This window comes from Amia ocellicauda, chromosome 2 (assembly GCF_036373705.1).
Source record: "Amia ocellicauda isolate fAmiCal2 chromosome 2, fAmiCal2.hap1, whole genome shotgun sequence".
Taxonomy (NCBI): domain Eukaryota; kingdom Metazoa; phylum Chordata; class Actinopteri; order Amiiformes; family Amiidae; genus Amia; species Amia ocellicauda.
In genome coordinates this window covers 30,586,192-30,609,125 of record NC_089851.1, presented here as the reverse complement: position 1 = coordinate 30,609,125, position 22,934 = coordinate 30,586,192, and the positions used below count along the sequence as shown (strand labels likewise).

Here is a 22,934-nt window from a genome sequence, read left to right as displayed (position 1 = left end):
GGCTACAGGACAACTCTGTGAATGTCCTTGAGTGGATCAGCCAGAGCCCAGACTTGAACCTGATTGAACATCTCTGGAGAGATCTGAAAATGGCTGTGCACCGCCGCTCTCCATCCAACCTGATGGAGCTTGAGAGGTCCTGCAAAGAGGAATGGGAGAAACTGCCCGAAAATAGGTGTGCCAAGCTTGTAGCATCACACTCAAAAAGACTTGAGGCTGTAATTGGTGCCAAAGGTGCTTCAACAAAGTATTGAGCAAATGCTGTGAATACTTATGTAAATGCAAATTTGTTAAAAATAAAAACAAAGATTTCAAACTTCTTTCACGTTGTCATTATGGGGTATTGTTTGTAGAATTTTGAGGAAAATAATGAATTTAATCAATTTTGGAATAAGGCTGTAACGTAACAAAATGTGAAAAAAGTGAAGCACTGTGAATACTTTCTGGATGCACTGTATCCCTCACAGGTGGAGACTTCAATAAAAGTGTCTAGGTAATTCCAAGGGGACACTCATTTATTCAGGTTTTTCCTTTAATTTTTCACCCGTCTGTATATCGTAATGAAAACATTCCCACTGATTGCATAAATGCAATAAAAACAGGAAGAAAATGCAGACCTTCCCCTTTCCTTGAATTACTGACACATTCAAGAAATTTAGTTTAGCTAACATTTTGTTAAAAGTATGACTTGCTGACAGTACGCAGCTACCCTTCAGAAGCAGGCAGATACTTGACTTGACAACATTAATACTCAAACGGTAAATCTATTCAATGAAGCCTACATGTATGTGTGTGTGTGTGTTTGTGTGTAAAATTATGTATGTAAAGAAAGTGATTGTGGTCCAGTAAAATTGTGTTGTTCATTTCAGAACCCCAGTAAAGGACACTGCAGTGAAAATGTCAGATCTCTATTTCAGCACCAAGTCTCCTGTTGAGAATGGTACTACTAGTTATGATTATAATTACGATGGTGATAATTTTACAATAATAACTTTATGTGAAGAAGAACATGACTTTGGCACCCTCACCACAGCCCTTTTCACCCTGGTCTTCGTTCTCAGTATGACTGGCAATGTTCTGGTTCTTTGTGTCATCACAAAGTATGAAGACATGAAGAAGGTCACCAACATCTTCATTTTAAACCTGGCTGTCTCTGACCTGCTGTTTGCGTTCTCCCTTCCATTCTGGGCTGTCTACCATTCCTACCAATGGATCTTTGGAGACTTCATGTGTAAACTCATGAGTGGCTCTTATTTCATTGGATTCCACAGCTCTTTGATATTCCTAATGGCGATAACTGTTGAACGCTATTTGACGGTGGTTCATGGTGGATCAAGAATGTTGAAGAAGAGGACTCTCTATGCCCAAGTGGCTTGCGTAGTCATCTGGCTTATCAGTATTGCAACTTCGGTAAAGGAAATGATGGTCTCTGTTACAGTGGAAACTAATGGGACCATTACATGTGAAGAAGAAGGCACTTCTTCAAATCAGGTTGGTTACTATCTCCATATTGTGCTTTTATTTCTACTCCCACTTTTCATCATTGTGTTTTGTTACTGTTGCATCTTGAAGACTGTTTTATCCTGTACAACAAAGAAAAAATTCAGGGCTGTAAAGATTATATTTTGTATTGTTGTGACATTCTTTATTTGCTGGGCGCCCTATAACTTGATTTTATTTCTACTGACACTAAATGAATACAGGTCAACAGGTCAGGAAAATGACTGTGAAAGGTCTGCCATATTGGATCTTGCATTTATTATTTGCCGAAATCTAGCCTACTGCCACTGCTGCCTGAATCCCTTATTGTACTGTTTTACAAAGAAGTTCAGAGGACACTTGGCCACTCTAATCTGCAATTCCCCTCTCCAGAAAAGAGCAGGAGAGCATGAGAACAGCAACTCTTCATTTATAATTCAAAAAGCTGCAGTGGTTCATGATAGGATTTCCTTGTCAACCAAAAAAATGTGTGACTCTTATATGTGAAATTAAGTCTGATGAGGACATCTGCCTTCATTTCTTGCTTTTCGTTTTAAAGTCAGGCTTTAATGGTGGTAAACTATTGTAATCTGTATTATAACAAGAAAACAACAGTGTAAATCAAAATTAAATCATGGTGAAGCATTCATAGGTAAAGTAAACCATAACAAACCATTGAAAACCATGGAAAAGTGAAGTACAATCACACTACAACAACTGTGGTAAAACTGTAAATGTACTATGCACATGTACTGTGGTATTTTCTTAAATACTGTCATATGCCATGCTAATTGCACCTTAGAATTTATAATTCTGTCAGTTTATACTTTAGGACATTGTGTAATGTTTTTACTTTCAAAGCTAATGGATACAAACATTTTTTTTAAAGGAATATTAATATTAATTTAAAGTAATAATATGAATTACTTACCAAGTTTGTGCTTATTATTTTGTATACAGAGTGTAATTGTATACATATTTCTGAACAGAATTAGAATTCTGAAAATGTACAAATTATAATTTTGATTATTTTGTGTGATTTTATTTCCCTTTGTTATTAAGTTATTATTTAAAGTCTGAACTGAATCATATTTTATTAAATCTGTCTGATCAATGCTATATAAATGCATGTAATGTTAAGACCCTATGCAAAATCCATGCAATGTATTAACTTTACTGTTTTATTCTCTCTCTATATATATTTTGTTTCACCCAAAAATAATATGATTAAATGTATATCTGAATACAATTCAATTTTTGTATGTAGTTTTTATGTATTTATTATGTGTGGAAAACACACACAAACAGACATATGTATGCCTAGTTAAATTGTTTTTGAAACTTAGTATGTATACGCTTTGCTTAAAATAAGTTTCTGTTTGTTTGTTTTATTGCATTTACTTTATGTGTTTCTTGTATTACATTAAAGTTCATTGAAATTATTCTCATTGCAATTTCTTTCTGAGGACCACAGATTTCATGCTCAAGACCTACCCGTGAATTGTTAATTACCAATTTGTAGCCAATCACATTTTGATTTATCAGTAGTAGAAAGTGGCAATACATTAAAACAAGATGGTATATCTAGCCCTAGTTTAAAAAAAAGATTGAAAGTGGATTAACTCTCTATTCTAACTTTCTTGATATGCTCTACTATATCAAAGAACGACTGCTTGTTGAACCAGATTTTAGGGAATTACAATTAATGTATTCCTTACTATGTGTTTGTCTGTAAATTCAATTACTATTGCTATTAATAATTTTGTTGCCTCATCCAGTTGTGGGTATTTGCGAAAATTCCCTGTATTTCTGGGTATGTTAGATTGCTTTGGTAACACCACCGTTTGGTGAAGCAATGATTTGTGAGAAGTAATTCTCTGGTTCTGCATGTTTGGTTTCAGAAAGCTTTTGTGACTCACATCATATAATATCACTAGCACTTCTTGATATATATATATTAGACCAAAAAAGAGAATACCTACATACTTACCACAGCTTATATTAAACATTTTCAACTGCATTATTATTGAATGTACATTTATCAATGTATTTATATACACTTAAGAGCATCTGTGTGCTCCAGTGCTTTTAATTCCCCAAAAGGTACTGAACAAAGTAAAAATACTTAATGAAAAATGGTATCTGTAGCCACACTCTCACTGTTAAAGTATTGGACAAGACTATTTAATTTACTAAAAAATAGTTTATAGTTTCATGTAATTACTAATAAACAATGAGTTTTGACACAAAGAAATACACACGCACAGTCCCTCATGTCCCCCAGTCCCACATTGCTACTATATATATATATATATATATATATACACACTGGCCTAATATACACCGATCAGCCATAACATTATGACCACCTGCCTAATATTGTGTAGGTCCCCCTTTTGCCACCAAAACAGCCCTGACCCGTCGAGGCATGGACTCCACTAGACCTCTGAAGGTGTGCTGTGGTATCTGGCACCAAGACACAAGCCACAATGGTGGACATCTTGCTATATGACGCGATCAGCACTAATTAATAAACTTAAAACTTCTACCTGATGTATTTATAAAAATGATTAAGGTCAACTCATTGTAACTTTGTATCATTGTTAATACAAGTCAGGTACATTTAATCTGATTAATCATAGATAATCATAGAGGCATGGACTCCACTAGACCCCTGAAGGTGTGCTGTGGTATCTGGCACCAGATCCTTTAAGTTGCGAGGTGGGGCCTCCATGGATCGGACTTGTTTGTCCAGCACATCCCACAGATGCTCGATTGGATTGAGATCTGAGAAATTTGGAGGCCAAGTCAACACCTTGAACTCGTGATTCATCAGACCAGGCCACCTTCTTCCATTGCTCCGTGGTCCAGTTCTGATGCTCACATGCCCATTGTAGGCGCTTTCGGCAGTGGACAGGGGTCAGCATGGGCACCCTGACTGGTCTGCAGCTACGCAGCCCCATACGCAACAAACTGCGATGCACTGTGTGTTCTGACACCTTTCTATCAGAGCCAGCATTCACTTTTTCAGCAATTTGAGCTACAGTAGCTCGTCTGTTGGATCGGACCACACGGGCCAGCCTTCGCTCCCACGTGCATCAATGATCCTTGGCCGCCCATGACCCTGTCGCCGGTTCACCGCTTTTCCTTCCTTGGACCACTTTTGATAGGTACTGACCACTGCAGACCGGGAACACCCCACAAGAGCTGCAGTTTTGGAGATGCTCTGACCCAGTCGTCTAGCCATCACAATCTGGCCCTTGTCAAAGTCGCTCAGATCCTTACGCTGCCCATTTTTCCTGCTTCTAACACATCAACTTTGAGGACAAAATGTTCACTTGCTGCCTAATATATCCCACCCACCGACAGGTGCCATGATAACGAGATTATCAGTGTTATTCACTTCACTAACTTGTTACTTGCTACTCGCTCCACTCCCTCTACATTTGCCCTCAGGAAAATAGGCGCTGTCCTTTTATTATTATTATTATTATTATTATTATTATTATTATTATTATTATTATTATTATTATTATTTCTTGGCATATGCCCTTTTCCAGGGCGACTTACAACATAATGTGGTAAGTGGTGTAGCAGTAAGGATCCACCACAATACTGTGCTAATATATATATATATATATATATATATATATATATATATATATATAAATGTATTTATAATGTACAGAACATGTCGCTCACCATCTTTTTGTCCTAATATGGCATGAATGATAGCAGCACGTGAGAGTCAAATATTATACAGTACAATATATAATTCGGAAGCAGAGTGAATACAGTACTATGACAAACTGTATACTTTTGGAAACGTTTATACATCTAGATTGCTCACACCTGCACTCAAGCCACAATGCTGGACATCTTGCTATATGACTCGATCAGCACTAATTAATAAACTTAACATTTCTACCTGATGTATTTATAAAAATGATTAAGGTCAACTTTGTGAGACATCATTGTAACTCTGTATCATTGTTAATACAAGTCAGGTACATTTAATCTGATTAATCATAGATACAGCAATAGAAATACAGTTATGTTGCTCAGATCCATAGAATTTGCATTATTGCATTAAAGGATATTTTGTAACTACATACTACATAGCAGTCCTTCTAATAAAGCAAAAAGAGACTGAAATCCAAAAAGGTGAGTAAACAAAACATTTATTTATTTATTTGTATATCTATGTATTTAATGTATTATGCTCAAATTTACACAATGATGGTTATAATACAAAGTAGAATGGTTTGGTTTTAATTTGTTCACCCTTTTTTTTTTTAAAGCTACACTTATTTTTCTGGTCTTACTGACCTTAAATGAGGAAATGCAACAAGACAATTCCTTGTTTAAAATAATCTATTTGAGTCAGATTATTGACTAATATCCAATTTCCGAACTGCTGACTTCTGTATGAAATTGGTTTATCTTACAGAAAAATGAAAAAACTACAGAGAAGAAAGTGATTGAAAGAGGCAGATATGTCGCTTCTTTTGAAAAGCTAAAGTACTTTGATATGTCATTTGTTTTGATTTGTCAGGTTGATCTGATTATGTGAAGTTTTTGATATGATGCTCTAACAAAACTTCCATTATTGTAGAATGATCAGAATGGCACAGGATTCTTCAGATTCGTATGTTTTCAATGCTTTGATGCAGACAACTTTGGCTGAGATTACAAACTCCACAGAGGATTATAATTACAGCGACTATGAAGGACTGGTGTTTCTATGTGATGACAATTCAGAAGACTTTGGTGGCACATTTTCTGTATTTTGTCTGGTCTTTATATTTTGCCTCAGTCTGATTGGAAACAGCCTGGTTTTGTATACTGTTTGGAAATATGAAAACCTGAAAAAAGTCACAAACATTTTCATCTTGAACTTGGCCATCTCTGACTTGGTGTTCTCATTTTCTCTTCCATTCTGGGCAGTCTACCACATTCATGGATGGATCTTTGGAAAGCTTATGTGCAAACTCTTGAGTGGTATTTTCTTCCTTGGTTTTTATAGCTGTATGATGTTCCTGACAATAATGACCATTGATCGGTATATGGCAGTGGTCCATGCTATGTCAATATCAAGGATAAGGCAATCAATGTTTGCATATTTAATGAGTGCTATAATTTGGACAATCTGTATTTGTGCTTCAATACCAGAAATGTTGATTACTGATACCAAAGGCAGTCAAGATATTACTTTGTGTGAGTCTATTGAAATGTCAGTTAATTTTGAGTTGTTGCTATATTTCATACAAATTATCATTTTCTTTGTAGTTCCCTTTGCTATAATTGTGTATTGCTACATCGGAATTATGAAAACAATTAAGAATTGCAGAATGAGGAGAAAACAAAAGGCTGTCAAACAGATATTCACCATCGTAGTGGGATTCTTTCTATGCTGGACCCCCTATAATATCATTTTATTCCTCTTCTCTCTGCAAAAACTTGGCGTTTCATCACTGACAGAATGTGACGTAAAAAAGAAACTCCATTTCTCATTTTTTGTCTGTCAAAACCTGGCTTATTTGTACTGCTGTCTCAATCCTTTGTTTTACGTCTTTCTTGGTGTAAAATTCAGAAGGCATTTAGCTTCTCTGATTTGTGGCTTCAAACTGCAAATCAGAGATAGAAGCCAAACCTTCAGTTCTCAAAACTCTGCACCTCGGCATTCAGCTATCTTGTCAGATATACCTTTGACATCTCTTTAAGGGAGCTGAGCGACACACAAGATATTTCTGTCTGATTTCCTGGCATGCTGACCTGTTACCTGCAAGGAATACAAAAATGACTTTTATACTACCTGTACCATTGTTAAGGGGGACAAATCTGCTTAGACTGATGTGCCTCATCCCATGGAATCCTACTCTAATTCAGTCTCCAGTTCAGCAGTCCAATGGTACACAGTAACTATTCACTGGCTGAAAGGAGAATCTGGGCTTTACAATGACATCTGATGGAAACTTAACTGCCATTTGCAGTGGACTCAAATTTTTGGAGAAAAAACCTAAAAGAGACAGGTAAAACAAACAAAAACACGTAGAAATCGAAACATTCTTCCTTGTATTTTTTTTTTTTATATATAAATATTGTAGGACACAATAGTAGTTGCTTCAATAATCTGTAAATGTAAGTTTTTGAATGTATGAGTGTATAGCTATAAGGCAATCATATACGAAATAATGGATGCTCACTTTAATCATTATATTTACTCCTTTTATATTCATTCTTTCATTTTGTGTGTATTTTAACCTTGAGTGCAAGCCTCCGAAATCCATGTCTGACTTTGTAATGCTGGACTTTCACTATTATTATCTTTTTGTTAAGGACTGTATTAATTAAAGATTGTTTTTGTATTAAACCTATGGAAAATAAGGCAGCAACCTCTGGAGCTGGGGACTGAGGGTCCAAGTGTCATGTGGGGGTGGGGCTGATGATCTAGTTATTGAAATAAAACTAATGGTAATTTAATCTAATCTTACGTTTACAGCTTGTATTCTGGTGGAAAAATTGCATTTCAGGTCGCCCCACTAAATACTAAAACTATATATTACTGCCAACTTTGTATTTTTCAGGTAATTACACAAACACGTGTAAAGATTCAATACATATCACTTGACTTAATATTTCCTTTTCTGGAAATAAGATTAAATAACTCTCAGCTCTCACTGGTGAAAACATCCTTAGAGCAAAACAGCTGAATAGAAGAATAGGAGCAAAGGTCCTCAGAGAACAATGGCTGAGTAAGTGTGTTGTGGGGGAGGGGATGTCAATAAAACAGTACAACATAGGCCTGTCGTGTAGTTAAAATCAGAAGTTGGTGAAAGTAAAGATAGTCATGATAGTGCTAGGGATGTTGCTGATCTTACTGCCTCTATAGTAACATAGCAAAACAAAAAGAGCACCAAAGGAATCATCTAAGTCATTAGTTCTACAAATTATCTTGCAGGCAGGCCCAGTGGCCTAATGGATAAGGCATCAGCCTCCGGAGCTGGGGATTGTGGGTTCGAGTCCCATCTGGGTCGCATTCTTATATTACACTAAAACAAATACAAATTTCCTGGACAAAAGTCTTCATTAAAAACTCCTTCAACTGTTCACGCAAGTAAATACCATTCCAGCTGTTTTATGAAACATTAGTTTTGGTATATACAAATAAAACCAACTATACCAGAAATGTAAGGATTAATATTAAGTTATTTATCAAAGTGTAAGCTGCTTTATTTTACCTTTTAATCAAACAAAGCAACACCTGAAACAACAACAACAATTGTGGAGAAATGTATATTTAAAATATATTCAGTGTTTCTGCTTTTCTCTTCCCAGATGAGTATTAATGAGACATACATGTAAGGAATGACTAATAAAATGTCTAAAAACATGAAGTTTAATTTAATGTTCCTGTTTACATTCACTAGTTTACTATTTTCTGCCAAAAATGTAACAAGTAAGTAACAATTTATAGTGTTATCCTTTGCAGCTAAGATAACCTGTCTTCTTAAAATAATTTGTGTGTATGATAAGTATTCTGTACTTATATTTAGCCCTCTTAACATTTACAAAAGTGCTCCTAATCTCAGCTCGTTACCTGTATAAAAGACACCTGGGAGCCAGAAATCTTGCTGATTGATAGGGGATCAAATACTTATTTCCCTCATTAACATGCAAATCAATGTATAACTTTTTTGAAATGCGTTTTTCTGGATTTTGTTGTTGTTATTCTGTCTCTCACTGTTAAAATACACCTACCATTAAAATTATAGACTGATCATTTCTTTGTCAGTGGGCAAACATACAAAATCAGCAGGGGATCAAATACTTTTTTCCCTCACTGTATCTCCATGATGGCCATACTGTCATTATTCAATATTTACTGTAGCTACAATCTCTTATCTTATAGTCTAAGTATTTGTATAACACTGCGGGTCACAGCACATTGGAGGATTTATAAAGTCCATATTTGATCTATTTAGTTAATTATTACTTCAGCATGTACACCTATTTTTAAAAGACTAACAAATGAATTATAAACAGTATAATAGTCTAGATTAGATAGATAAACACGTATTAAAGTATCATTATGATTCTATGCCATAAATATATGACACACTGAAAGCTACCCTGACTTACTTTGATTTTAATGTTATGTAGCACCGGCCACACCACATCATTATTGCGTTTCTTTATGAGTGTTATTAACTACAAATCCCATGACCACACAGTGTGAGCCGCCCAGGCCATGTGACTATGACTGCAAGTCTTGTTAAAACCCTTGCCCAGCCATTTTATTGCTGAAAGCAGCGGGGTATTCATTCGGTCTGTCGTGTTGGCATTTTTTGTTTTTAAATTTCCTTCACACACAGCGGCTTTTGAGCTTAAAATGGAAGGAACATTAAAAACCTCTAGGCCTCAAAAAATGTATACGTAAAAAACAATCAAACAGACATAGCCTAAGCAACTGAATGTTTGTGGGTGTGTAACTGTATATATTTTGCAATAAAGGAGACATATAGGCCTACATGATCTAAACTATAATCTGAAACATTTGTTCTAGGGTTGATTGCATGTGGAATCCCATGTTCACCCATTGGATTACAGTGAACTGAACCAGTTTCAGTTGAAATATCATCTGCAGATACTTTACTCCTGCAAAACACATAGGTCTCATGATCACAGAGCAATCAAAACCAAAACGTGTTAAGAACAATGTGTTATGTTTCTGCAATCTGCAATAGTTCAATATTGACTGCTTTGCTTGAATATAAATCTATCCGGTTTTTGCAAGAACAACATTTTTTTATCATCTGCATAGATAACGAGTACTACCCTGCAATTATTTTTTGCTGTCAGCATGAGAATCCACATATATATTCCCAGTATCAGAATTGTTTGTGTGTAGCCAGTGCATAAGTATCTCTCATTCCTGAGTAAAAACGCAAAACTATAAAATATGAACTCGTTTTTATAATTGAATCTAGCACTAAGAAGGTGTAAGGTTCAGACACTGACAATGTGATTTTTTTTATAAATGGTTCCTTTTGCAAATAGGTTAATAATAAATCAATAATAAAGTGATAAGAATATTTTTACTTTTTTGTCTCACCAGTAGGGGGTGGTGTTGTTATACAATATTACCAACACAATGCAGGTTATTAAAGTGAATTGTGTTTCTTTACAGTGCACTTAAATTACCACGGCAGTTCTTATTCCACATTCAACTTCTGTTATCATCCATATAATCAAAATATTGACTTTCTGCTTTTCCTTTGTTTCAGCTATGGTCCCCAGAGAACAACGCTGGATATAAAATTGCTGGGAGAGGGTGAAGGCAAAACAATAGCACAGCAATTTAGTGTTCTTCATAGGCAGTTAACTGTAGGTTCAGGCCATTGCATTCTTTAAAAACTTAACTCATGGTAATGTAAGAGGTGCTTATACAGCTCCTGCCTCCAGAAATGCAACAACTAACTCCCTCAGGCAGAGAAACAGTTCATTGAAATAATGAATAATTAAATACCAATTACAATCATGGCCCAGTGGCCTAATGGATAAGGCATCAGCCTCCGGAGCTGGGGATTGTGGGTTCAAGTCCCATCTGGGTCGACTTTATTGTCTACCAGTAAAATGATGTACATTCAATGAGAGTTTCACACCAGAGGGAGGCCTGAAGATGTGATGCGCAGATTAGGAACAAATGATGTTCGCTGGAAGATCCTCTATTCAACAAGATAGTCAACTCCCCCTTTTCTTCCATCTTTGAGACGCAATGCATTATAGTGGTGGCGCCTTTCTCCCTATCATACTACATAATGGAAAATCTGCCCCATTACATATTCAAAGCTTTCTTTTCAAAAACCAATTGCATTTTTTAACACGATGCACCTGGATTGTATTACAAACACCCCTTCTTAACATATACGAGTTATTATTTCAACCAGCAATGTTTTAACCTGGCCTGACAATAAAGCTTTATCGCCAGTGCTTAATGTAAGAAATCAATAATAGGCTAATAATAATAATAATAATAATAATAATAATAATAATAATAATAATAATAAGGCATCCACATATGCACTGTATTTAATATCAAGGCTTAAGTAAAAAAATTACGTAAATCACCAATTATATAGCGGTAACGCTAAATTATTATAATAATATTATTATTATTAATAGTAGTACTGTATTACAATCCTGTATTACTTAAGATAAGCTGTAAAACATGTATTAATCACCTTCTAATTGTTTGTTCTACTCTAATACTGTTTATCTCCAATTAATTATATATATAAAAATCGCACCTCTGTGGAACCTCGTTCTGGGTACGGCGGGATTGAACCCACACAACGTGGACTCAAACCCACAATGCCGGAGCTCAAGACGACGGTCTCTGACCGCTGTACTCTTAAGACAATGATACACTATGACATTTCCACGGAATCCGAATGCAACACAAGATTTCCTCAAAAATTCACAGTGAAATTGAATGGAATCTGATTTCTTGCGATTTCAAGCAATAGAGTGGAGCCCTACTTCCAATGAAATTGCATGAAATCATATGAAATCGCCCTGGACAAGTATCCAATCAGAGAGCAAGAAGGAGTCACATGACAACACTTACGACGTCACAGGGAGCCTTGAAGAGCAGATATGAAACTGGACAGGAGAGGAGAGAGAAGAGACAGTTTTCCCACTGCTTATGGCTGCTGTCTCGTACACACAAAACTGTGGTACATTGGTGCAAGCCATTCATTAAATATTAAATACATATTTTCCTGTGCACATAATCAATTTTGCACATGTATGCCACGAGCCACAATGCCGTGTTTACAGCACATGCACACACCACTAATCAGTCAATGGGCAAGTTGTGGGAGCTGGTCTGTCTTGAGCCTCTGCAGTATAAATTGTGGAACATGCTGTGGATGAGGATTAAAACTGATTTACAGTAGTGACCCCTGCTGGTCATTAATAGTAACAACAAGTGCTGATTGTGTCACTGAACTGCTATTATTTGACAGTGATAGTGAGAAGCCATATTAAAACAGGCATCCTCCAGAACAGTATAATTTCCCACACTACATTCACCCCAATAGGAAAAGGTTCCACCTTCTTAAGTCTGAATCATATTGCAAAACCAACAAGTCCAAGTTACCAGACACAGATGTCTTCATATAGTGAGGGGGAAAAGTATTTGATCCTCTGCTGATTCTGTAAGTTTGCCCACTGACAAAGAAATGATCAGTCTATCATTTTAATGGTAGGTGTATTTTAACAGTGAGAGACAGAATAACAACAACAAAATCCAGAAAATCGCATTTCAAAAAAGTTATAAATTGATTTGCATGTTAATGAGGGAAATAAGTATTTGACCCCTTCGACTTAGTACTTGGTGGCAAAACCCTTGCTGGCAATCACAGAGGTCAGACGTTTCTTGTAGTTGGCCACCAGGTTTGCACACATCTCAGGAGGGATTTTGTCCCACTCCTCTTTGCAGATCCTCTCCAAGTCATTAAGGTTTCGAGGCTGACGTTTGGCAACTCGAACCTTCAGCTCCCTCGACAGATTTTCTATGGGATTAAGGTCTGGAGACTGGCTAGGCCACTCCAGGACCTTAATGTGCTTCTTCTTGAGCCACTCCATTGTTGCCTTGGCTGTGTGTTTTGGGTCATTGTCATGCTGGAATACCCATCCACGACCCATTTTCAATGCCCTGGCTGAGGGAAGGAGGTTCTCACCCAAGATTTGATGGTACATGGCCCCGTCCATCGTCCCTTTGATGTGGTGCAGTTGTCCTGTCCCCTTAGCAGAAAAACCCCCCCAAAGCATAATGTTTCCACCTCCATGTTTGACGGTGGGGATGGTGTTCTTGGGGTCATTCCTCCTCCTCCAAACACGGCGAGTTGAGTTGATGCCAAAGAGCTCGATTTTGGTCTCATCTGACCACAACACTTTCACCCAGTTCTCCTCTGAATCATTCAGATGTTCATTGGCAAACTCCAGACGGGCCTGTACATGTGCTTTCTTGAGCAGGGGGACCTTGCGGGCGCTGCAGGATTTCAGTCCTTCATGGCGTAGTGCGTTACCAATTGTTTTCTTGGTGACTATGGTCCCAGCTGCCTTGAGATCATTAACAAGATCCTCCCGTGTAGTTCTGGGCTGATTCCTCACCGTTCTCATGATCATTGAAACTCCACGAGGTGAGATCTTGCATGGAGCCCCAGACCGAGGGAGACTGACAGTTATTTTGTGTTTCTTCCATTTGCGAATAATCGCACCAACTGTTGTCACCTTCTCACCAAGCTGCTTGGCGATGGTCTTGTAGCCCATTCCAGCCTTGTGTAGGTCTACAATCTTGTCCCTGACATCCTTGGACAGCTCTTTGGTCTTGGCCATGGTGGAGAGTTTGGAATCTGATTGATTGATTGCTTCTGTGGACAGGTGTCTTTTATACAGGTAACGAGCTGAGATTAGGAGCGCTCCCTTTAAGAGAGTGCTCCTAATCTCAGCTCGTTACCTGTATAAAAGACACCTGGGAGCCCGAAATCTTGCTGATTGATAGGGGATCAAATACTTATTTCCCTCATTAATATGCAAATCAATGTATAACTTTTTTGAAATGCATTTTTCTGGATTTTGTTGTTGTTATTCTGTCTCTCACTGTTAAAATACACCTACCATTAAAATTATAGACTGATCATTTCTTTGTCAGTGGGCAAACATACAAAATCAGCAGGGGATCAAATACTTTTTTCCCTCACTGTATCTCCATGATGGCCATACTGTCATTATTCAATATTTACTGTAGCTACAATCTCTTATCTTATAGTCTAAGTATTTGTATAACACTGCGGGTCACAGCACATTGGAGGATTTATAAAGTCCATATTTGATCTATTTAGTTAATTATTACTTCAGCATGTACACCTATTTTTAAAAGACTAACAAATGAATTATAAACAGTATAATAGTCTAGATTAGATAGATAAACACGTATTAAAGTATCATTATGATTCTATGCCATAAATATATGACACACTGAAAGCTACCCTGACTTACTTTGATTTTAATGTTATGTAGCACCGGCCACACCACATCATTATTGCGTTTCTTTATGAGTGTTATTAACTACAAATCCCATGACCACACAGTGTGAGCCGCCCAGGCCATGTGACTATGACTGCAAGTCTTGTTAAAACCCTTGCCCAGCCATTTTATTGCTGAAAGCAGCGGGGTATTCATTCGGTCTGTCGTGTTGGCATTTTTTGTTTTTAAATTTCCTTCACACACAGCGGCTTTTGAGCTTATCACCACCAGATACCTGTAAGGCAACAAAGACGGCATAGACGCGCCGAGCTCTTTCATCTGAACGCAGTTCTCGCCCTAATATCGCATGTCCACTATCCAGAACCTCCAGTCTTTCGGTGAGTGTCTGTGCGCCTGCGCGGCTGCTGCTTTCCTCGGGAGCTGGAGGTGGCGTTCGTGTAGCGCAGCACTGCGCAGTTCTGCAGAATCCCGCCGATCCCATTGGCGGAGCCGCGCAGAGCTGCGGACATCTGCGCTACGCGATCGCCGTCTGCAGCCTCCGCCATGCTTGCTGTGTTTACGATTCCGAGTCTTTGTTGCTTTTACAAAATGGCCATTGACGTTTTGTTTATGGGTTGAAACTGTTGAAGTGATTTTGTTTGGCATTTAATACAATTATTTATGTTTTTTCTTCAGTCGTTGAGTTTTCTTTTTGCATTTTGTGTTGGTTTTGTAGGTTTATTTGATAGACTGAAAGTGCACCCACATTTGGCCTAGCTTGCTTTTTTTTTTTGCTTACCCGGGATAACTCCCTCAGCCTGGGAAGCCCCGACATGATTGAATCATTGTGTATTTGTATTGATGTGGTGTATCTGTTTTATGTTTGCGACTTACACTGGTTTTTGTGGGTCTCTTTTGTGCAAGACGTGCATTTAAATCCCCGAGGAGAGAACCCCTCCCCCACCATATACACAGGATGGAGAAGCAGCCAGATGTTACATACAGCATTCATTGATATCTGGTCTTCATAGACTTAGAAAAAGATATGATTCTAAAAGTAAAACTTGAATGTGTTTTAATTTTATAATATAGTTAGAAACCACCCCATTTAAAAAAAGAAAATAGATTTTTATATAGACTAATACTATGCACATCCATAGATGAATACATTTTAATCTGTAGCCCTAATACATAAGTCTTAGTCTACTCTTTTATTTGCCCTTGGGTACATGGACAAGTGCAGTTTAGCAGCATTGGAGTTTCTTTATAGCTTAGCATTGTATGAATAAAAATAGATCCCTCTTATGTGTTGAAATTGTTCATAAGCGCTGTGTACGCTACATGTGTTTTCAAGGCAGTGTTATCAGCAGAGTGGTGGAAGAGATGTTTTGGGAAGAAACCAACACATTCTCGGAAAGACCACAAGGTCCTCCATCACAGACTACTTGCTGGATGTTTTTCTCCCACTACTTTATTGGTTTTGATAGATGATTTGATGTTTAGGGACTTCCTTTGTGGGTTATTGCATCACACATTGCTTCAGCCTATTTTTCCCTACAGGTGAATTAATTACATTTTCCCTTCGTTTCCAGATCCCTTTGCTGATGCAACTAAGGGTGACGATTTACTCCCGGCAGGGACCGAAGATTACATCCATATAAGGATCCAACAACGAAACGGCCGCAAGACCCTGACAACCGTGCAAGGAATTGCAAATGATTATGACAAAAAGAAACTTGTAAAAGCCTTCAAGAAGGTAAAGAGTGCCCAACTTTTAAAAACTGAACGGTTAGGACGAGCACCACTTCAAGATAGCCATCACTTGTCCTACTGAACTGCGGGCTGCCTTGTTTACATTCCTCTTCCATAATGAACCAAATCAAACGCTTACTTAAATAATTATAGTTATTGATGAATAAACATTTTGCAGGGGTCGTGCCTTGGCAGCACCATTGTTAGCTATCCCTGACTAAAATATTTATGTAAATATTCTTCAATTCAATATTCTTGACCTATTTTTAGGGGTCAAATATAGGACACTGTAACGATTTCAATTTTAACTTCAATGTGGTCAGTAATGTACAGGTATTGACAATTGATTTAGGACAAAGTGATTTCCTACCTGTATTTTCTTTAACAAAACTGGGCTGTGCAAGTACAAAAGTGAACACAGACTAGTCTACACAAACAAGTCTATTTATCAACAGTGACACTCCCTTCAGTTTAAGACTTATTGGAAAACAATGTAATATTGAGTTGTGCTGCAGTGGCAGGTGCAAAAAAAAAAAAAAAAAAACTTGGTTTCAAGGTGTAGAATATTTAGTCTGTATGTTGGTGGTGTATCTTCCATTCGTCACATTGGAAAAATGTAATTGTTTTGGCTGTCAGCCTTCAACCAGATTGCCGTCGTCATTTGGCTGCATTCCAGAATATTTCCACACTAAGCTCGCAGATTCAGCTTTGGAAAGCTGTTTTTACCACTGAATTTTTTATTAATGCTGCAGTAATGTATCACCATTGATATTTTCCTTTCGGTTTGGTATTTAGATTGTCAGATTTAGGTGTGTGTATCTATATACCACCGGAATCTAATGATATTCATAAATCTTAGTTTAATTTACAAGTGGAATTTCTTTCTTTCTACAATCTATAGTAGGAGTCTGATTTCTATACCTGTATAATGTTATTACATTCACAGTGAACAGAAGAGCAAGTGTGCTGAATTGTGCTTTTTTTTTCTTCATGAATCCCAGTAATCCTTTGTTTATCCTATAGTAAAGAGAATCCACAGCAAACACAAATGCCTAAACAAAGCCCTTGTGTTTAACAGAAATTTGCTTGCAATGGTACTGTGATTGAGCACCCTGAGTACGGTGAAGTGATCCAGCTTCAGGGAGACCAGAGAAAAAACATCTGCCAGTTTCTTCTTGAAGTAAGTCGTACCGTTATTACATGTCTGGAGAACACTAGATGAGACGTGCGCTACAGTAGGCTGTTAAAGTAGTGGAATGTGCTATTTTAAAGGTTGGTTGTTAAAGGCACCTTGACCTAGTACATGTTGTAATGTAATATTTTGCACATTGGTGTATGACCAAAACCCCTGGGATTGTTATACACCCTTTCACAAAGCTGAGAATATAACCCAAGAAAATAATAAAATAAACTGTGATAACTGGAATTTATAAATTCTGCTTATAAACTGCTGTCTGCTGGCCACATCTGGGTCTACATCCTTTTCAATGTTACAAAGTTAGTTTGTATTTTTCTTGATTTCTATTTTAACATGTTAGTGCTTACTTAAAACAAAAATGTTTGAATTTGTGTGTTGTTCTTAATTTGAACCTTTAATTCCATGCATTGATCAAGATAGTCTTTTAACAGCATGCATTAGTGTTGTATACCAGTACTTTTACTTTCACAACTGCCCTATATAACATCGTAATATTTTTGTGAAATTTATAGAGACGTTAAATCTTTCTATATGCTGCCTGATGCAATCATTTGAGAGTTGCAGTGGGTGTCCTGCATTAGCTTATGCAAGAAATCAGGTCACAGTATGTTGATAAATATTTCAGGCCAACTACAATTTCTTGTCCAATGCTGTAACATTAACTCTCACAGTATCCTAATCTGCCATAGATACACTGATCACATCAGACTGTGTTCGGTGGGCTTTTTCTATGTGATATTAGTAGACAATTTATGTTTTTAACAAATGGCTTTTAGTTTTAAGTGTTTGTGTTTGGATAAGAAAGTGTATAAAATGTATTACTTTGTAAAACTTTGAAACCAAGTTTGTGACTCCACAAACTAGGGCTGGGCGATATACCATGAAAAACTATATACCGGTGTTCATTTATGGACCGGTTTGGCCTTTTACGATACCTTCATATCGGTATTTTAAAGTTTTCTATCCTAAATTGAATAATTTACTAATTACCGTGTCATTTAGTCATAGCATTCAGCTGCCAATAAACTTGATCGTGTTCACGTATCCCACAACTCGCTGGGCGGCTGCTTGAGACGGCGCTGTCTGACATGAGACGCATCTGATCAAAGAACTCCGATAGTGTTCGTGTAGTGCAAATTTCCGCAGATCTGCACAGCTCCACCAATGGGATCGGTTGGATCCTGCAGAACTGCACAAATCTGCGCTACAAGAATGTGACCACCTTTCTTCACAAACCCGGCAGAAATCGATGTATTTGGATGACTTAATTTGTTGTTTTTATATTTTAGTTTTTATTAAAAAAAAAAAAAAAAATAGAATTACCAATCAAGTAGCAACTTATTTATTGTGCATCATAGATTTACATTATATTTTTAAAACTAGTTGATGTAATTATTTAATAAAGCATCTAGAATTCTATATGGTTTTGACAGTGCTGTTCACAGCTTCATTGTGTAATAATGAAAGTTGACATTTGCCTCCGCTAACAAGGGGGCAGTAGTAGTTTTCATTCAGCTTAACAAGTCCCTCTTGATTTCTGCATTATGTGTGGACATGATTTGGTTTCAAGACAACTGACACAGAACAGGGAAACGTAATTCAATGTCACTTGTGTCCTATTATTTTTGCTTTACGAACAGTATAAAATGGCAAAAAAAAAGTCATACCATCAAAAATGTGAAAAATACCTTGATACTGTATTTTGGCCATATCGGCCAGCCCTACCACAAACTAAGACTAGCAATTCCAGAATACTTCTAATGTAGTGCAACCCCCCCCCAACATTTGTTCTGGCCTATGTTTTTATTTTTTTCCCCCCATTTTATAGTTAAACTCCGTACCTTACATAGTCATTGACAAGCGAACTTAACATCTATTAGGTCTTTACTTATTTGGCAATGGGGTTATATAGATGATATAGAATGTTATTCACTTTAAGGAATTTTATTACTACATTTTAATTTTGACTTTATTTTTGCAGGTTGGAATTGTTAAGGAAGAACAGTTAAAGGTCCACGGCTTTTAAAGTAATGCTGATATATGAACGTGAGAAGCCTGTCATCAAGATTGAACTGCTATTTAAAATGTAATGAACAAAAAAAGTTTAGCAACATGTTTTAATTTTATTTAATATTTTGATCGTAATGTAATCTCATTGGTTGCTTTCACAGGACATCCCAGATACAATATTAAGCTAAGGTTGAAAGCAGATTTACACTCTTTGAGGGTGTGGTGGGGGAACAAATGTTGTGAGATTTGAAAATAAGTTTTTCACCGGTGAAAGCCATATGAAAAGGAGACCCACCGTAGTGTGCAACCTAATTAGGTAATTTGTCTACTTTGTATGACACTGATGTCCGAAAGTTAAGGAACATTTTTATTTTGAAGCACTAAATATTAAAATAAGTGACAAGAGAAACCTCACATGAAAATTTATAGGCAACCTCTGTCTTTGCAAACATGCAAATTATGCAACCTACGACTCGGTACTCAGATCCCAGCCGGAGACGGTGTAAGGGGCTGAGACTTGTTGCTTCGGGTCATTCCCAAGGCTGTACTAAAGCCACAGCCTCTCAAGATGACTGTTATTTGGCAGTAACTGCCAGAGCTGTTACTGCGAGTCAGCTCACATGAGCGATCTGCTGCTACAGGAAGATCAGTTTTGAGACTGTGCACATCCAGAAGGATTCATGAGAGAGGTCAGCGTGCCTGACTGCGTTTGGCATCCCACTAACTTTCTTCCAGTGGCAAGGCGGTTTGACCTGGTGTTGCCAATACCTGGAAAAGAAAATTGAAGCAGTGTTTTCTTCATGGTTGAGTCAAGATTCCTCCAGGAGATTGTCTCGATGAACATTGAGCAGAAAGGAGTAGGGAACACGATAACATCCATCCCTCAAAAACTGTTACAGGGGTGTGGGGTGTTCTGGTCTGGGCAGGCACCAGGATCAGTGACCACACAGACCTCCATGCCTTTGAAGTGAGGTTCTTGACTGATCTGCAATAGGGCTCAGCTGGTGGATGAATATCTTGAAAGCAAAAATAGATCGCCCGTTTGACCTTGCCAGTGGCATCACCACATCTTAACCCTTATAGAAAATACCTGATGTGAGCTACAGAAGGAGGTTTCAAGTCATCAGGAGCTCAGATGTGCCCAGAAGTTTGGTTTGCTGCCTTCCAACCTGTTGGGAAAGATTTGCAGTATTTTGGGGTGAACATATCCCTTAAAAATGTTTTTTATTTTTTCCTGATTTTAACTTATTTTTTGGGATTCTTTATATCATTTTCATTGCTAAATTAACAGAACCAGTTATTTCCCTAAATGTATATTCATGACTCTCCTCTACCTCAGTTGTCATGGGATTCCCTGAAGGTTTTTTGAGATCGGTTCTTCTGATCGTGTTCCTTAACTTTGAGACACCAGTGTATTTATTTTGTTATGGTGGAGCTGGTATGGAGTAACAGTTAAAATCAGTTGCTCTTAATCTAATGCTGTTCCTCAAAAATGAGAACTGTTATCAGGTTTGAGCGAGTCCTTATATTGTATGGATAACAATTTTCCATGGCCGTTGATCCAATGTTCCATCGCCATAATGACATATCCATGATCCATGCACAATATCCTGGGTATTATTGCATCACATTTCTGTCAAGCAATCTAGTTAGTGTAAGCTTGGCACCTTTTTAATTGATGTTTATCATTTCTCACAGCACTTAAATTTTCAAAAAAAGCTGGGAAGACCTTTCGAAAACATCATGTTTTCCATAGAAATGTTTCAGCGGGCAGCATGCTGTGGTATCGGTTATGTACTCAAAAGTACTGGGTACTGTCTGCAGATAGCCTCATGTGTTCACAAGGGCTATGTAGGTTAGTGGAAGGAATGTGTGCAAACAATTGTCATGTTGGAAAAGCAAGCTTGTGGCAAAATCATACTAGAAATTATAGTTGCATTGGGTTCTGACTAGAAGTTTTGGATTATGAAAAAAGGAAACTCTTTTCCAAATTGCAATGAAATAGGCAGTGTTGAAGTGAATTTTAAACTTTGATTAAGGTGTTAATATTTACAGCAAGAAACCTGTGCAATACATTTAGCAGTTTCATAAAATGCCAAAGCCCGTCGGAGTGAGAGGACACAGTAGGCCTTGTAGTTAGGAGTGGACTGGCACAGACTTCAGCAATTGTTTTCCATGGGTGCTGTACCCTCATATGGGGTTCACCTGGCGGCAGTGAAATGTCTTTACTGTGTCTAGGACTGCCTCAAAGAGACCTGCCGTGTGCTTCACAGCCTGCATCCAAGCGACTCGGAGGCTCGGGCACTGTAGGCAGCGGGCTTAGAGAGAAATCGTCCGGTGTTCTGCTGCTGCTGCTGGACAAAGCAGCTTCCACACAGCACTCCTGCACTCTGACAGATTGAATGTGTTCTTTAAACTCCAGCAATAAAATGGTTTGATAATCAGTGAAATAGAACTTTGAAAACTGTTGCTAAACTTTTTTTTTTTTTTTTTTTTTTTTAATGTTCAGTGTATTTATGCATATTTTCAGAGAAAGAACTGTGGTCTTTGATAGTCACATGCTTGATTACAGACCTTGTTGACTAATATGACTTGAGTGTTTTTTTTTAATGTATTTTAGTTCCCGATTTTTATTTTTTCTTCCCATTACGTTTAAAAGACAAAAAAAAAAAAAAACACTTTAAAATAAAATGGTTTCAATCTTGCCTTGTTGCATTTTATTCCAGTCTTATCGCAAAGGGAGTGGGGGGAAGTTTAAGGCCTTAATTTCTAAAATGTGCCAGTTTTTAACCGTAACACTTTTTATTTGCATTCCAGTGTTGCCAGAGATAAACTACGTATGTAACTGGGATGCATTGTAAGCACTGCATGCATGTGTCGCAAATCATGTGGCTCTTTAGAAAATGCTTCTTCTAACACTACAATTATCAAATTGGAGTAATTAAAATCATTTGCAAAGTAATTAATGAATGTGTTGTTGTCAGAATGGTATTTAGTCTCTTCAGCATCTCTCTTCAGAAAGTCAGCCTAATGGATGTTGAGTCTCCTGGATGCATTTTCTGTTACAGGTGTAGTTTCATTTTAAGGTTTCAGCTTTTAACCTATATTTAAACATGGAAGCATGCCTTCTCTCAAAATAGGAATTAAAAAAAGACATTCACCAAACCATGCTGGTTTGTATTCCTGATTGCAGTCTTCCTGGCTTTACAAGGCACAGTTAGATGATTTTTAGATTGGTATATTCTGGTCTATAATTGATTCTCCAGGCCAGTCTCTTCAGCCTTTGCCAGCTGTGTAAAATGGTGTACTTGCTGATTTGAATTCACACATAAAATACTGAGTTCAATGTTTATTACTCAACGTTACCCTGTGCATCTGATAGGTCTTAATTTCCAGTATTGTTCGGAAACAGCTGGAGAAAAGTGATTCGGAATCCTAAATCTGAGCATTGTGTGTGTGC

The 22,934-nt window shown here is 37.4% G+C and overlaps 3 protein-coding genes and 2 non-coding genes across 5 annotated transcripts; all 5 read left to right on the top strand.

Moving 5' to 3' along the window:
* The first annotated feature begins 658 nt into the window (after positions 1-658).
* Positions 659-2,915, top strand: LOC136768371 (chemokine XC receptor 1). Its single transcript, XM_066722548.1, has 2 exons — positions 659-758; positions 870-2,915. Exon 2 carries the CDS (start codon positions 898-900, stop codon positions 1,984-1,986), a length of 1,089 nt encoding a protein of 362 aa, XP_066578645.1. The 5' UTR covers positions 659-758; positions 870-897; the 3' UTR covers positions 1,987-2,915.
* A 3,050-nt stretch (positions 2,916-5,965) lies between these two features.
* LOC136712677 (chemokine XC receptor 1-like) lies at positions 5,966-7,948 on the top strand. Its single transcript, XM_066689396.1, has one exon. The coding sequence runs from the start codon at positions 6,096-6,098 to the stop codon at positions 7,200-7,202; it is 1,107 nt and encodes a 368-aa protein (XP_066545493.1). The 5' UTR covers positions 5,966-6,095; the 3' UTR covers positions 7,203-7,948.
* Positions 7,949-8,443: 495 nt separating this feature from the next.
* Positions 8,444-8,516, top strand: trnar-ccg (transfer RNA arginine (anticodon CCG)). Its single transcript has one exon. It is a non-coding gene; the product is annotated as a tRNA-Arg (tRNA).
* A 2,505-nt stretch (positions 8,517-11,021) lies between these two features.
* On the top strand, positions 11,022-11,094 carry trnar-ccg (transfer RNA arginine (anticodon CCG)). Its single transcript has one exon. It is a non-coding gene; the product is annotated as a tRNA-Arg (tRNA).
* A 3,594-nt stretch (positions 11,095-14,688) lies between these two features.
* eif1b (eukaryotic translation initiation factor 1B) lies at positions 14,689-22,179 on the top strand. The gene is made up of 4 exons (XM_066722536.1): positions 14,689-14,912; positions 16,107-16,270; positions 17,345-17,446; positions 19,446-22,179. Exons 1-4 carry the CDS (start codon positions 14,882-14,884, stop codon positions 19,488-19,490), a joined length of 342 nt encoding a protein of 113 aa, XP_066578633.1. The 5' UTR covers positions 14,689-14,881; the 3' UTR covers positions 19,491-22,179.
* Positions 22,180-22,934: the final 755 nt, after the last annotated feature.

What these genes read in the sequence shown, in the direction of transcription:
- eif1b (XM_066722536.1), top strand. Translation starts at nt 14,882, where the DNA reads ATGTCCACTATCCAGAACCTCCAGTCTTTCG. An exon ending in CCAGAACCTCCAGTCTTTCG is followed by an intron (nt 14,913 to 16,106) that starts GTGAGTGTCTGT and finishes CTTCGTTTCCAG; the next exon opens with ATCCCTTTGCTGATGCAACT. An exon ending in TTGTAAAAGCCTTCAAGAAG is followed by an intron (nt 16,271 to 17,344) that starts GTAAAGAGTGCC and finishes TGTGTTTAACAG; the next exon opens with AAATTTGCTTGCAATGGTAC.
- LOC136712677 (XM_066689396.1), top strand. Translation starts at nt 6,096, where the DNA reads ATGATCAGAATGGCACAGGATTCTTCAGATTCGTATGTTTTCAATGCT.
- LOC136768371 (XM_066722548.1), top strand. Translation starts at nt 898, where the DNA reads ATGTCAGATCTCTATTTCAGCACCAAGTCTCCTGTTGAGAATGGTACT.